The sequence below is a fragment of the Schistocerca gregaria genome, chromosome 3 (assembly GCF_023897955.1).
Source record: "Schistocerca gregaria isolate iqSchGreg1 chromosome 3, iqSchGreg1.2, whole genome shotgun sequence".
NCBI lineage: Eukaryota > Metazoa > Arthropoda > Insecta > Orthoptera > Acrididae > Schistocerca > Schistocerca gregaria.
Window position 1 is genome coordinate 416633146 of NC_064922.1, and position 15425 is coordinate 416648570.

General features: G+C 39.0%; 1 protein-coding gene across 2 annotated transcripts in view; it reads right to left on the bottom strand.

Annotated features, from left to right (window-relative positions):
- The window catches only part of LOC126354331 (integrator complex subunit 15), a 49663-nt gene that overhangs the window by 17958 nt on the left and 16280 nt on the right, over window positions 1-15425 (bottom strand). For both annotated transcript variants that reach the window (XM_050003895.1, XM_050003896.1), the window contains exons 3-4: window positions 11305-11520; window positions 10924-11092 (exon numbers count right to left, since the gene is read on the bottom strand). In XM_050003895.1, coding sequence (XP_049859852.1) covers window positions 10924-11092; window positions 11305-11520 — 385 coding nt within the window. The remainder of the gene's footprint in view (window positions 1-10923; window positions 11093-11304; window positions 11521-15425) is intronic.

Genomic DNA, 15425 nt, shown 5'->3' on the forward strand with positions numbered 1-15425 from the left:
ACATGAAAATTATTTACAACACACAGGGTTCTGTCACGAAACAAGTGAATTTATCAGTGGTGAGCTCAGTAACAGTCCATTGTCAGTTACAGAGTGTAAATCTCTAATAATGCTAGCCACTCTCCCTGTTGAAACAAAAGAAGGACCATCAAACAATTGTAGGCACCAAGACATTTTCAGCCATTTCTTGAATATTGCCTGATGCCATTTGTTTCACACAATGGCTGTTTGACTGATAATCTTAGCAAGGAAAGTTCTGGCAGAATGCAAATAATTTAGTAGTGAAGGAGATCGTTTGTACTCTCGTTCCACTTATTAAAAAAGCTGGCTACTTTTCTTTCTCTTTTCGGCATGCCTGCTATTTGGTTATTGGTAATCTCTTGTTTGGCCAGTACGACTGGCTGACATTCTCAAAGAATTTCCTGCACCATGACCAATGGAAGTTAATTATCTGAGTAGTCCAGTCAAACGTGTGAGCAAAAGTTAGATTATCAATCACATAGCTGTCAGCCAAAGAATCCGAAACAGACATTTCTAGGTAACCTATAAATTAAACAAATGTCAGTCGGGAGCTTTTAAAAGGTTCCCAAAAGGCAGCTCATGCAGTTATCACTGGTAATTAACTTAGCAGTCAAACAACAAAAAGAACTGCTTTACATACCTTTACACATTTATGCAAGGAATGTGACAATACTCTTATTTTAAAAATGGAATTTGTATTAAATTTTTCTTTTTTTAGATAAACAGACTCTTAGAGGCACGTAAAAATGAATAATTAAAAAACTTCTTTAAGTATGACCTCATGATAAAGCCTCATATGCCTTCAGTGCTGTCAGAATTTTAAATCAAAATCACAGTTGTATTTTATTATGTGTAACACATAGCCACAAACATGAAAAAACAACTCATCACTCATAGCTTCCTCTACTTGATAAATCAATGCTCTATACAGTCTAGTTTAAAATACTGTCATTAAAATACTGAAAACTTCAGTGTGTTATGTTGGTGTGTGTTGTGCAATAAGCAGGATGTCAAATACAATACTGACCTACAGTCTTATTTCTATGACATTTTCAAGTAGAGAAGTGCTTATATTATTCGGAAGGTTTATTACAAGTGTAAATTTATCTGTTTTTAACATTTAAGAAAGTAGTGGGTGAATTTAAATGAAGCAGTTTTTATTCACAACAGAGAACGTCCACAACTACAAATACAGATGAAAACATAAAATCATGGTACTGGATTTTAGTAATTAAAAGAGAATAACTAATGCCATAGGCATACAAGAAAAATGTATATATCACAAGATGAATCAGCTGTAAGACTTTCATTAAATATCATGATGCCTTTGGTGAATGTCGGCAAAATCTAAATGCCAAAATGGCTCTCTCATGTCATTGGAAATATTTTTAGAAGATTCCCATTGATTCTCTGAGCCAATCTGGCACTGAAGATAATGAGATGCAGGTCCTCCAACTCACACCACACACAAAATAGCAATCAAAGCAATGGACAGAAGCCAATGGCTCTGCAATCAAGAAAGAGAAGTACATGGTTCTGAGACCCAATAATTTTCTGATTGATTGCCTTGCAAAGAGTAAAAAACTAACTGATGAATAATAAGCAGGTCTTCTGGACCAATGCAGGACGAATTCATAGTAATAGTTCTCTATTGGCTATGAGAAAAATGGAGCATTTAGCAGTGGGAGTTGGGATATGCACCGTGCTTACACGATTTGGCAACCTCTAACTTCAAAACCATACTACAAGGATGGAATCTATTCATTAGAGGAATGGCAGATGAAGAGTGCAGTTCAAAATGGGGACACCACTAAAACTAACTACATTTCTGCCATAAAAAACACAGTTCTTTACTGTCAGGGGAAGAGGAAGAAAACACACTCTCAAGCCTTGGGGCCACTGTCTGCCTACTTATGAGCAGTAGTAGTACTCCGGGATGACAGGTATTAATTGGGGGGGGGGGGGGGGGGGGCGGAAATGGGTAGGGGAGACATAATTGAGAGGGAGGGAAGGGCAGAGACAAGGTGAGGAGGAGAGATGGAAGGGAGAGATGAACTCAATGGCATGGTCATCAGAAGTGTTTTTTGGCGACTCAGTGGATAAGTTTCAGACTGCAAATCCAACACCATGTGCTTCTGTCTCCATTTCATCCTAGTTTTTTTTCTGACTTTTAACACTTTCTCCTCTGCCAATGACTTGTTAATATGAAAAACAAACAGTTGCACTTTAGTTCAGAGTCTGTATTAAACTGTAGGTCCTTGTTTAATTGGGTGGATAAGTCAGTTTAAAGGTTGGGGGAAGGCAAGGATATACTAAATTGAATATGACCATACCTAATAACACAGTGTAGTGTTGAAACTAACAGACCTACCTAATAAAGCAGCGTGGTGTTGAAACCATCCTTGAGAATGAGGACAGCTCTACTTAGTTTACAGGGTAACAAATGTAACAACATAAAACGTTCATAGGCTAACAGTCTAACCAGTTACGCTACTCTACTGACACACTCCAATTCAACTAGCTTTGCACTTGTCAAGACTGCCTCCTTCCCTCCCTACCTGTCCCTGCAGACATGTAGGTCTAATGAATTAGGTTCAATGGACTTAACTGGGCAATAATAGAAGTATAGCTGACAGGCACACATCTACAACAACAACTACTTTCTCAGACGTACCGAGGTTGCTAACTCTGTAGATTCTGTTGATATAATAAACCAATTTTCTTGTGTTTCCAGTGCTACAAAATGAATGAACAAGGTAAGAACACAGTGGTTTTTAACATCAACAGACATTAAGTCCAATATTTCCTAAAACAATGAGCATGCTTAAAATGACGTGAAATCTCTACAACAGCCAACTTAAACCATTGCAGCACATTTGCAACTTCTAACAGAGAATGTGTCAAGAGATGAATTAAAGATTTTTTTCCACGTTTCAAAACCAGAGGGACAACATAAAGCTATTGTAGCACTGTCTTACCTTGTCTATGATCAATGGATGCTTATGACGAACTGAGTTTTATCACTCTGAAACAGTACACCATGGCTTGAAACTTCCTGGCAGACTACAAATGTGTGCCAGACTGACACTTGAACCACAGACCTGTGCCTTTTGTGGGCAAGGGGTTGGATAGTTCCATAAGTAGAGCACTTGCACTCAAAAGACAAAGGTCCCAGGACTTGAAACTGGAACCTTTGCCTTTTGTGGGCAAGTGCTTGGATAGCTCGACAGGTAGAGTACTCGCATGCAAAAAGTTCTAGTCTAAGTCTAGCACACTGTTTTAATCTGCCAGTAAATTTCAAGTCAGCCCTTACTTTGGAGCAGAATGAATATTAAATCTGGAAACAACTTCCAGGTAATGGCTAATCCCTGTCTCCATAATATCCTTTCTTCCAGGAGTGCTAGTCCTGCAAGACATGGATGAGACCTTCTCTGAAGTTTGGAAGGTAGGAAATTAGATAATGGTAGAAGCTAAACTGTGAGGTCAGGTCACGAATCATGTTTGGATGGATCAGTGGGTACAACACCTGGCCACAAAAGCAAATGTCCCAGGTTCGACTCTCAGTTTGCCACGCAGTTTTAATCTGTCCAGAGAAACAAATCAATGCACACTCCGCTGTAGACTGAATTAATTCTAGACACACATGGTCACTGACCCTACTGACCCTACAGGTTTTACAGATGACATTCTGTAAGTTTGAATATAAAATGTAATGTGGCTATTATTATTATTATTATTATTATTATTATTAAGTGAAGTTCTAATTCAACGTAGAACTTTCTGAGTAGTTAAAATAAAATCATGGATAACCACCTCTTTGATTATGTAATTCTTATGCTAAGCAATCGACTCAGGGATATTTAAAACTGTCACAAATAATGATGCATCTCTAAGAATGTTTCACAATACGCATTTGTCAATCATCTTGTATTTCTTATCCATTCTATGATCTCACTGGTGCTGTAAGACCCACTTTTTTTTTAATTTAAATTACGAACAATTCAAACATATCAGGTTATGGTGTAAAGGTTACTAACCAAAGGACACTTACCAAGAAAGTAAATGATTATCACCAGAAACAAGTTTCAGAATAAATTATTATTGCTAGGAGGGAAATATATGTGAATAATTGTGGATATGTCACAAAATGGATTTTTGATTGAGGTTATTCTCAACAGACAACCATTAGTGTGTTGATGACTTTCTGGTACTCACTGCAGTCGTATTGACACAATGGTATATGGAATTTGCAGATATTTATTCTATACCCATACAGAGTCATTGCAACAGCAACTGGTAAGGAAAGCAATTTTGTGAATGTGTTTATAATATTGTGTGTGCCATTCAGTAGTTCAATGGAGTTGGAAGATGAGCAAGATATAAGTGCTGCTGCTGAAGATGATGATGATGATGATGATGATGATGATGATGATGATGATGACACACGTGGTGGATAAGATCATAGAAATATCATAATTTTTCAAAGCAGTAAAAATGCCAATATCACAGGATGTAATGCCCAGTTACCATCACACTTTTTATGTGCAAACGTACTTTAAATTTGTCAACTACAAGTGGTGCTAACTGTAGGATTTGTTATCTTGAAAAAAAACTAGACAATAGGTATCATTAGCCAAATGCAATGTGTGTTGTTGTTGTGGTCTTCAGTCCTGAGACTGGTTTGATGCAGCTCTCCATGCCACTCTATCCTGTGCAAACATCTTCATCTCCCAGTACCTACTGCAACCTACATCCTTCTGAACGTGCTTAGTGTATTCATCTCTTGGTCTCCCTCTACGATTCTTACCCTCCGCACTGCCCTCCAGTACTAAATTGATGATCCCTTGATGCCTCAGAACATGTCCTACCAACCGATCCCTTCTTCTAGTCAAGTTGTGCCACAAACTTCTCTTCTCCCCAATCCTATTCAATACCTCCATGTTAGTTATGTGATCTACCCATCTAATCTTCAGCATTCTTCTGTAGCACCTCATTTCGAAAGCTTCTATTCTCTTCTTGTCCAAGCTATTTATTATCCATGTTTCACTTCCATACATGGCTACACTCCATACAAATACTTTCAGAAATGACTTCCTGACACTTAAATCTATACTCAATGCTAACAAATTTCTCTTCTTCAGAAACACTTTCCTTGCCATTGCCAGTCTACATTTTATATCCTCTCTACTTCGACTATTGTCAGTTATTTTGCTCCCCAAATAGCAAAACTCCTTTACTACTTTAAGTGTTTCATTTTGTAATCTAATTCCCTCAGCATCACCCAACTTAATTCGACTACATTCCATTATCCTCGTTTTCCTTTTGTTGATGTTCATCTTACACCCTCCTTTCAAGACACTGTCCATTCTGTTCAACTGTTCTTCCAAGTCCTTGCTGTCTCTGACAGAATTACAATGTCATCGGCGAACCTCAAGGTTTTTATTTCTTCTCCCTGGATTTTAATACCTCCTCCGAATTTTTCCCTGTCTTACTCCCTTCCCAACCACTGCTTCCCTTTCATACCCCTCAACTCTTATAACTGCCATCTGGTTTTTGTACAAATTTTAAGTAGCATTTCGCTCCCTGTATTTTACCCCTGCCACCTTTAGAATTTGAAAGAGAGTATTCCAGTCAACATTGTCAAAAGCTTTCTTTAAGTCTACAAATGCTAGAAACATAGGTTTACCCTTTCTTAATCTTTCTTCTAAGATAAGTCGTAAGGTCAGTATTGCCTCACGTGTTCCAGTATTTCTACGGAATCCAAACTGATCTTCCCTGAGGTCGGCTTCTACTAGTTTTTCCATTCGTCTGTAAAGAATTCATGTTAGTATTTTGCAGCAGTGACTTATTAAACTGATTGTTCGGTAATTTTCACATTTGTCAACACCTGCTTTCTTTGGGATTGGAATTATTATGTTCTTCTTGAAGTCTGAGGGTATTTCGCCTGTTTCATACATCTTGTTCACCAGATGGTAGAGTTTTGTCAGGACTGGCTCTCCCAATGGAATGTTGTCTACTCCGGGGGCCTTGTTTCGACTCAGGTCTTTCAATGCTCTGTCAAACTCTTCACGCAGTATCGCATCTCCCATCTCATCCTCATCCACATCCTCCTCCATTTCCATAATATTGTTCTCAAGTACATCACCCTTGTATAGACCCTCTATATACTCCTTCCACCTCTCTGCTTTCCCTTCTTTGCTTAGAACTGGGTTTCCATCTGAGCTATTGATATTCATACAAGTGGTTCTCTTTTCTACAAAGGTCTCTGTAATTTTCCTGTAGGCAGTATCTATCGTACCCCTAGTGAGATAAGCCTCTACATCTGCATTTTTATATGTTCTCCTTTCATCAATTAAATTCAATATTTCTTCTGTTACCCAAGGATTTCTACTAGCCCTCGTCTTTTTACCTACTTGATCCTCTGCTGCCTTCACTACTTCATCCCTCAAAGCTACCCATTCTTCTTCTACTGTATCTCTTTCCCCCCATTCTTGTCAATTGTTCCCTTGTGCTCTCCCTGAAACTCCGTACAACCTCTGGTTCTTTCAGTTTATCCAGGTCCCATCTCCTTAAATTCCCACCTTTTTGCAGTTTCTTCAGTTTTAATCTAAAGGTCATAACCAATAGATTGTGGTCAGAGTCCTCATCTGCCCCTGGAAATGTCTTACAATTTAAAACCTGGTTCCTAAATCTCTGTCGTACCATTATATAATCTATCTGATACCTTTTAATATCTCCAGGGTTCTTCCATGAATACAACCTCCTTTCATGATTCTTAAACCAAGTGTTAGCTACGATTAAGTTGTGCTCTGTGCAAAATTCTACCAGGCGGCTTCCTCTTTCATTTCTGTCCCCCAATCCATATTCACCCACTACGTTTCCTTCTCTCCCTTTTCCTACAACCGAATTCCAGTCACCCATTACTATTAAATTTTCGTCTCCCTTCACTATCTGAATAATTTCTTTTATTTCATCATACATTTCTTCAATTTCTTCATCATCTGCAGAGCTAGTTGGCATATAAACTTTTATTACTGTAGTAGGTGTGTGCTTCGTATCTATCTTGGCCACAATAATGCGTTCACTATACTGTTTGTAGTAGCTTACCGGAATTTCTATTTTCCTATTCATTATTAAACCTACTCCTGCATTACCCCTATTTGATTTTGTGTTAACCCTGTAGTCACCTGATCAGAAGTCTTGTTCCTCCTTCCACCGAACTTCACTAATTCCCACTATATCTAACTTTAACCTATCCATTTCCCTTTTTAAATTTTCTAACCTACTTGCCCGATTGAGTGATCTGACATTCCACGCTCCGATCCCTAAAACGCCAGTTTTCTTTCTCCTGATAACGGCATCCTCTTGAGTAGTCCCCGCCCGGAGATCCGAATGGGGGACTATTTTACCTCCGGAATATTTTACCCAAGAGGACACCATCATCATTTAATCATACAGTAAAGCTGCATGCCCTCGGGAAAAATTACAGCTGTAGTTTCCCCTTGCTTTCAGTCGTTTGCAGTACCACAACACCAGGATCATTTTGGTTAGTGTTACAAGGCCAGATCAGTCAATCATCCAGACTGTTGCCCTTGCAACTACTGAAAAGGCTGCTGCCCCTCTTCAGGAACCACACGTTTGTCTGGCCTCTCAACAGATACCCCTCCGTTGTGGTTGCACCTACAGTACGGCTATCTGTATCGCTGAGGCACACAAGCCACCCCACCAATGGCAAGGTCCATGGTTCATGGGAGGAGGATGCAATGTGTAGCCATGCAAAAAAGTGATGCTTTACGAAATGGTGCTGGATGCTCAAAGTCATCCAAAATAATTGTTTCTGGACAAGCATTTGATGAGGAGCACTTCATATAAGAGACTAGTTTGTATAATGAAATGAAATAAATTTATTCAATAATAAGTCTATGAAGTTACACAGAGCTGTGGGTTTGAAACTTTTTAGAAGACATGAATACATAAAAGAGTTTTACAACATGCTGTGGTCCTGTTTCTGAAGCTCTGTGCACACAAAAAAGTGAAAAAGTATATTATGGACATTTTGCAGCATGCTTGATGGCTCTCCTTAAAATGATGTGAAATCTCTACAACAGCCAACTTAAACTATTGCAGCACATTTGCAACTTCCAACTGAGAATGTCTCAAGAGAGGAATTGGCGATTTTTCCACCTTTTGAAACAAGAGGGACAACATGCAGCTATTGCAGCACTGTCTTACCTTGTCTATGGCCAACAGATGCTTATGATGAAATTCAGACATACAGTAGCCAAATTAATGTTAAAGAAATCAAGTTACAAGTTTGAAAAAAGTTGCAACAGAAAAAAGAACAAAAAAAATAATCAATTTTTCAGTTTTAAATCAGAGTCAAGAGATAAAACTGACATGAAATCACAATGACGTTATTCGCCCAAAATTACAGATGACTGATGAATTCTCTAGTTTTTGATGAAAAAGATTAGAAGTTGAAGGTTTTAGGTCATTACCCTGAAATGAAAGTGACTTCCAATAGATATAACACACAGCTATCCACTTTGACATCTGAGGAATTTTTCTTTCTTCGTATGCCACAATGGCAAACCTTCTGAAACTAAATTGACTTTCTGATGAGATGTCTGAAAACTAATCTAAGAGCAACAAAGACTAATCTAAAACCTACTAAAGTATAGCAAGCAACATGAACGGTTCATTGGAGAAACGTCAAACACCAACAGCACACTCACTTGCAACTATCACATTATTCAGCAAAAATGGAACACTGCACACATAAGGGCCACTCTACCGATAATAGTGATGTGAAAATTGCAGGTTCCATCTTATTGTTTTGGAACTCAAGTATTTATGGAAGTAATGGAGATATGATTAGCAGATGAGAAAAGGCATAGAATACAGGCCATGCTATAAAGAAATTTGAGAGAATACACTGTAGTGTGATACATCAAGTTAGAACGTAACTATCCAATCACTTTCTCCACTTGTCACAAGGATCCTGTCTGTATCTGCAAGGTATATCGAACGCCATCTATGGTGCTGACTCACATTAGAGTGTCAACATGTGGAACATGTAAGGCAGCTCAAGGTTCACACTGGGGATGGCTGTAAGATAAGTGGCCAAATTATTAGTGAAGAAAAATGAAATTTGTGTATGTGTATGCTCAAAATTTAACAGACTACTTTCCAAACCATTATTATCAGATGCCTTGCTTTTCATTACATGTGCTGCATCACTGTATACTAGGATCCCCCATGCATAAGGCCTTGCTGCTGTGGAACAAAATATTTGAAAAAGAGATGCAACACCAAACCCAATGCCTTTTTTAAAATTTGGTTGGCCAAATGCATTCAAACCCATAATGATTTCTTCTGTAAAGGATAATAAATTCCACACAATTTCCAAGCATCTATGTCTATCACTGTTGTATGTGAATCTGTTGTGTGTCACTTAAATGAATCCTCCCTATGCACTCAAAATCTTAAACCTCTTTCCTGGTTCAAATTCACTGATAACATCTTCGTGAGCAGTAGTTTCTTCTGTTTTGCCTAGAATCTCAACACATTCTGCCAATTACATTTTAACTTATCTTTCTCGGCCCAAAGTCCTATCTCTTTGAATGATCCTCCTTAACATACCAATAGCTGCATGGAAACAAGTCAATATTAAAAACACCTATCTATAGAGCCACTATTTTGACAGTTGCCAAGCATTCAACATTAGGCCTACAAAGTCCCTCTCTTACAGTGCTGGGAACTGCGTGCACCGAATCTGCAGTGGGAAGCTCCATTTATCTACACAAACGAGCTTACAAAAGCCTTTAAAGACAGGCAATATACTGTACAGCAAGTCCTGAATCAAGTGCCCAGTGCCATTCCCATTGAGACATCAACAATACCATTACCACTGGGAAACAGATGCTGACAACTTCTCCCTTTACCACCCAGGCAAACAAAATACTCCTTCACAAGGAGATCTTCAGTTGTCACACACTGGGATGAGGTATATTTCACCCAAAACCATATCTTTGTTCCCCAAAGTAGTATTTCATCATCACACAAATACACTCTCAATCTTGCACTACACAAGCTATTTCCTTGTGGAGTCCTCAGTTAGAAGACTAGTCCCATAAACCCACCCACCACATCCTAATGGGAGTCCAGATGCAGTATTTCCTACTACATTACTGAAGTGGAAATGGTGTGCACGATAGGATAAAATTACTGTGCAGTATTCTACCTGAGTATGACAACAAAACACATCTATGAATGGCCACCATCTGAGTTTAACCAAAAATATGTTTTGAACATGCTACACAGTATGACAAAATGTATTCAACAGCTGTTTCAATATTTGTGCCAGTTTCAACCCTACCCAAGCATCTGGACTGTACACGTGGTGGGAATTAACCCTTCATCACATCGTTTCCTGCCATGCTCTTGGTAGAATCCCACATTACTCACCATCTGTGGCCACATGCTTCCTATTCCCTAACTCCCTCTTCATTCTCTTACAACCAGTCTTTCTTATCACCATTTTTACATTGTTTCTGTTTGCCCTCTCCTCCTCTTCTGTGACTGTTACTGGCAGCAATCCATGTTACCCAACTTCCACTGAAAACCATCTGTATTCCTCTCTCAAATTTGAACATAAATCATAGGCCAGGATTTAGAATATATTTTGTTTATCTGTACATCCTAATAGTAACAACAAACAATTTTGTAGTGAAAATTTTGACTTTTTAGAACAACAGTTGTAAATATGTACGAATACTTACCAAGTAGATGTAGATGTAGATGCAGAAGTTGATTTAAAACGAGAAACAGAATAAATGGAGCAAAATACTTCTTACTTTCTGCAAATAAAAACTTGTTACATCTCATGATTCAACTACATACCTTCGGAGCCATACATATCTGCTACAGCTGTCAGAAAATTGGCTGTGAAGTGTGGTGCCAGCTGGGGCAAATCTTGTAGCACGCTTACTGCTTTTGGGACCAGCACAAAATAATCTTTCACCAGTCCCCGCACAAGCTCCATACTGACTTTAGAAGTGCATCCAAGTTGCTATAAAAAAGAAATTGAGAATAAAGTAAGCAGAATAAAACAATTGTGTGATAATGGATAAACTGTTGTTAACTGATGATTTCACTATACTATTGCACATAAAAAAATTTACAGTGTAAAATACTGTTTATATATATGCAACTCATCAATGTCTTAATTGGTTTCCTAAAATGTAAATCAGTACTAACATATTATCAAAGTTTCATTTTTACCTGCATCCATATGCCTGTTGCACTTAGTACAGGAGTATTTTTTGTTGAAATTGCCATAGACACAAGTTTGGCCAGAAATCGACATCTCTCCATATTTGTCGGAGGGAATAAGGACATGAAAACAGTGTTACATGTTGAATCATTGTTGACTCCTCGAAATGAGAAATAATCACACAATACTTCCAACAGCTGTAGTTCTTGGATACAGGTCAGCTTCTATGTGGAAAACACAACACAAAACATTTTAGCTGGCAATTTTACAACTGACAGGGTTTACAGAAGATTAATACACAACAGTTCTGATGACTGTCTCTGATCAAATTTAAAACTGTATTTGGACTGTATTTTTAAGCAGAGTGAAAACTTGAGAAGATTGCATATCAAACATTCAAGAAATAAAATGTCTAAGCTGTAACAGAAAATTAGCTGACTTCGTAGTGCATGGTAACTTTGATCCACACACACAAATTGTGATCAACACAACTGCTTTGTCTTAAAGAATACATGAAATAAAAATATATGTCACACTTCCTGGCAGATTAAAACTGTATAAGGAAAGGAACCAAAAACCTTGCCTTTCATAGTATATGCTCTTACAGACTGAGCTACTCAGGCAAGACTAATGACCCATCCTCACGTCTTTACTACCTCCAAATCTCTCCCCTACATTCCAAACTTCACACAAGCTCTCCTGCACACCTCCTTGGATTATCATTCCTGGGATACTAGGGAGATATGGCTGGGGGAGTCTGTAACTTGTGCAGGAGAACTTCTGTGAAGACTAGTATAGAGCAGACTAGAGTTGTGAGGGCAGATTGTGAGCAGTGCCTGTGTAGAGCAGTCAGAGAGAACACTCCCTGTGGAAGCAAACTTTCCAGGTTTGAGCCTTAGCCTGAGACACAATATTAATCTGCCACAGAATTTCGTAACAGTGCACACACTACTGAAGAGCATAAATTTCATTAAAAAATATAAAGTTATGGATTTCCATTAATTACAATATAACTAAAACAGACAAAAAGTTAGTGATACTGGATGATGATGACGACATTAGTTTCAGGGCACTTAGTGGCATGATTATCAATGCCCCTGCACCTTATGAACAAATGCTTAGTGAGAATAAAGTCTTTACTCATTAGCAATCTTTATGAGACAATGGTCCATGTACACATATTAGAGACTTGGAAGACTATTAGCCAATGGGAATAGGGAAACTGGTTGCTGACCAATATATTAAAGGATGCTAAAAATCTCCCATGGAAGTGTGTATATCTGTGCACGCCCACACCATTTCCTCACACTTAAAGAAAATTGTAGTATAGTTTTGACTTAAAATACTAAATAAAACAAAAAATTAGCTGAAAAGTGTGGTATCATATAGAGTTTGCAATGCCACACCAAAGTTGGCCGTACAGACAGACATTAGTGAGGGCTTGCCACTATCTGCAACAACCAATGGGAGGGACTCCAGGAAACCACACTTCCCTCTCAGCATAGCAGCACCCTCAGGCTGAGGTCAATGTAGTGTGCAAGAGCTCACCGCAGTTCTTCACGACATCAGCTTCAGCAGTCAACATCATCGTGTATAGGATTTTTTTGGGTAGGAGACAGTATAAAGTGTGTGCATAAATTTATAACTGCATCTTTCTATCAATCACCAGACTGACCCTTAGATTACCACACACTTACAACAAATCTCAGTTTGTTAGTAAATATGTTCTCCAAACATACTGTCACGATTGGAAGAGACTTTAATCACCCAAGAACTAAAAGGGACTGTTTCAGTCATGTAAGTGGTGGGAGTGAAAACACACTCTGCAAAGCAATACTAAATGTCCTCTCTGAAAACTTCCTGGAACAGACTGCAAGACTACTCATGATGGAAATCTATTAGATCTAACGGCAACAAATAGTCATGACTTTTATTTACGATTTCCATATTGAAAATAGTCCACAGCTTGTGGTTTCGCGGTAGCATCCTCGCTTCCTGGGCACAGGGTCCCGTGTTCGATTCCTGGCAGGGTCAGGGATTTTCACCTGCCCAGAGATGACTGGGAGTAGCTGTGTCGTCATCATCATCATTCATCCCCATTACGGTCGGAAGAAGGCAACGGTAAACCACCTCCATTACGACCTTGCCTAGTACAGCAGTGCGGGTCTCCCACATCGTTCCCCCTACGCTCTGTCAAGAAGCATGGGGGGCTTCATTTCCTCCCATATTAAAAATGATATCAGTGACAATGAAGTGGTAGTAACAACAATCTTTACCAACATACATTAGTCAATCAAAACATGTAGAAAGGTTAAGTAGACTACATAATGGCAACAGTGTCACATCTCAAGGAGGAACCTGAAACATTAATTCTGTACAAGAGCATTTAGAAGAATTGTGGCTCATATTTAGAAGACCAAACACTGGATACACATGTACCTAGTAAAACAGTTCATGACTGAAGCACCCCTCCTGCCACTGTCCACCTCAACGATAAGAAACCAATGACAACTAGGCCTACATGGCATGTGTAGCACAAAGCATATGGTTTCTAGAGAAAAGCTAAAGGAAACGTGTTTGGGCATCAAAAAGGCGATGCATGAAGCCTTTGATGAGCACCGCAGTAGAATCTTATTGAAAGTCTTCTCATAAAACCCATGGCAATTCTAGTCATACATAAAGGGTGTCCAGGTACACATGGCTGACACAAGAACTGAAACTGATAGTAACAAAGCAAAAGCAGATGTGTTCATTTCAATCTTCACATGTTGGTATCCAGAAGGAAAACAGTGTTGTTGACATGTATGAACCATGTGTTCCATGAGTACTGCGTGTCTGGTAATCCTAAACCAGACGCAGTCACTTGCCCTGTTTCAGGGAAAGCCTCTTGGTCTGCAAGATCTGGGCAGTCACAGACCATGGAATTACCGGTAGGTGGAAGCTCCAATTTTACGTGCATAATGGGTTTCCCTGGTGATATGGCTGCCAAGCAGAGAAAGGTAGCCAAAGTGCACTCTGCGTACACATTCACAGGAGTCATTCAAGATGTGCAAAGGGTGCTTCCATATGCCATGAAGAGCACAGAGTGCAGCTAACTGCAGATATTGGCTCCTGTCGGTACTAACAATGTGTATAGCTTCGGATTGGAAGAGAGTCTCTTTGGTTTCGGTCAGCTAGCTGCAGTGGTAAGGACTACCAGACTTGTTAGTGAGATGAATTGGAGCACACCATCTGTAGCATCATCGACAGGACTGTCTGCAGTCTCCTGGTACAGAGCCAAAAGGACAGTATGAATCAGTGGCTCAAATGATTCTGCAACCATGTAGGTTGCAGATTTCTTGAATTGCACCACAGGACGGTGGGTTTTCAGGTTCTGCTTAATAATTCAGGCGTCCACTAAACAAAGGAAGCAGTTACATGGGTAGTGGATGCTGTGTGGGGTGGACTAGGTGGTTTTTTATTTACAAGTATCTTGGGAGACTACAGAAAGGGTGTCTGGCTGAAAGGGTGCACTGCAAAGACGGGGTAAGGGGAGACCTAGGTACAATTAGTATTGTAGTTACGAATTGTTGCAGCTGAATTGGCAAAGGACTAGAGCTCCAAGCACTAACAGAAAGAACAGAAGTTCAAATTGTTATAGGTACAGAAATCTGGACCTAACTGTATTCAGGAAGTATAGATTAAATACAGTTGGTCATGGACTGTTTATTGCTGTCACAAGCAGTTTACCTTGCAGTGAAAATGAAATAAATAGGCCTGTGAGTTAGCGTGAGTACAGGTTATACTTGACAACTAGAATAAATTAATAAATAGTTTCTTTTAATGACTCCTGACTATGATGATACAGTTGCTGAACAATTCAAAACTCGAGTCTCATTTCAAAGAGGTACCTCACTCATTTACAGTTGGTGGTGACTTCAATCTACTGGCATTATGTTGGTGAAAATATACGTTCCAAGTCAGTGGTAGGCATAAAATACTGTCTGAAATCATCCTGAATGCTTTCTTTGAAAATTATTTACAACAGTTGGTTCAGGAGCCCATTCAAACTGTAAATGGCTGTGAAAACATATTTGAACTCTTAGCGACAAATGTAAATATAGAGCATCATCACACATACAGAGTATAG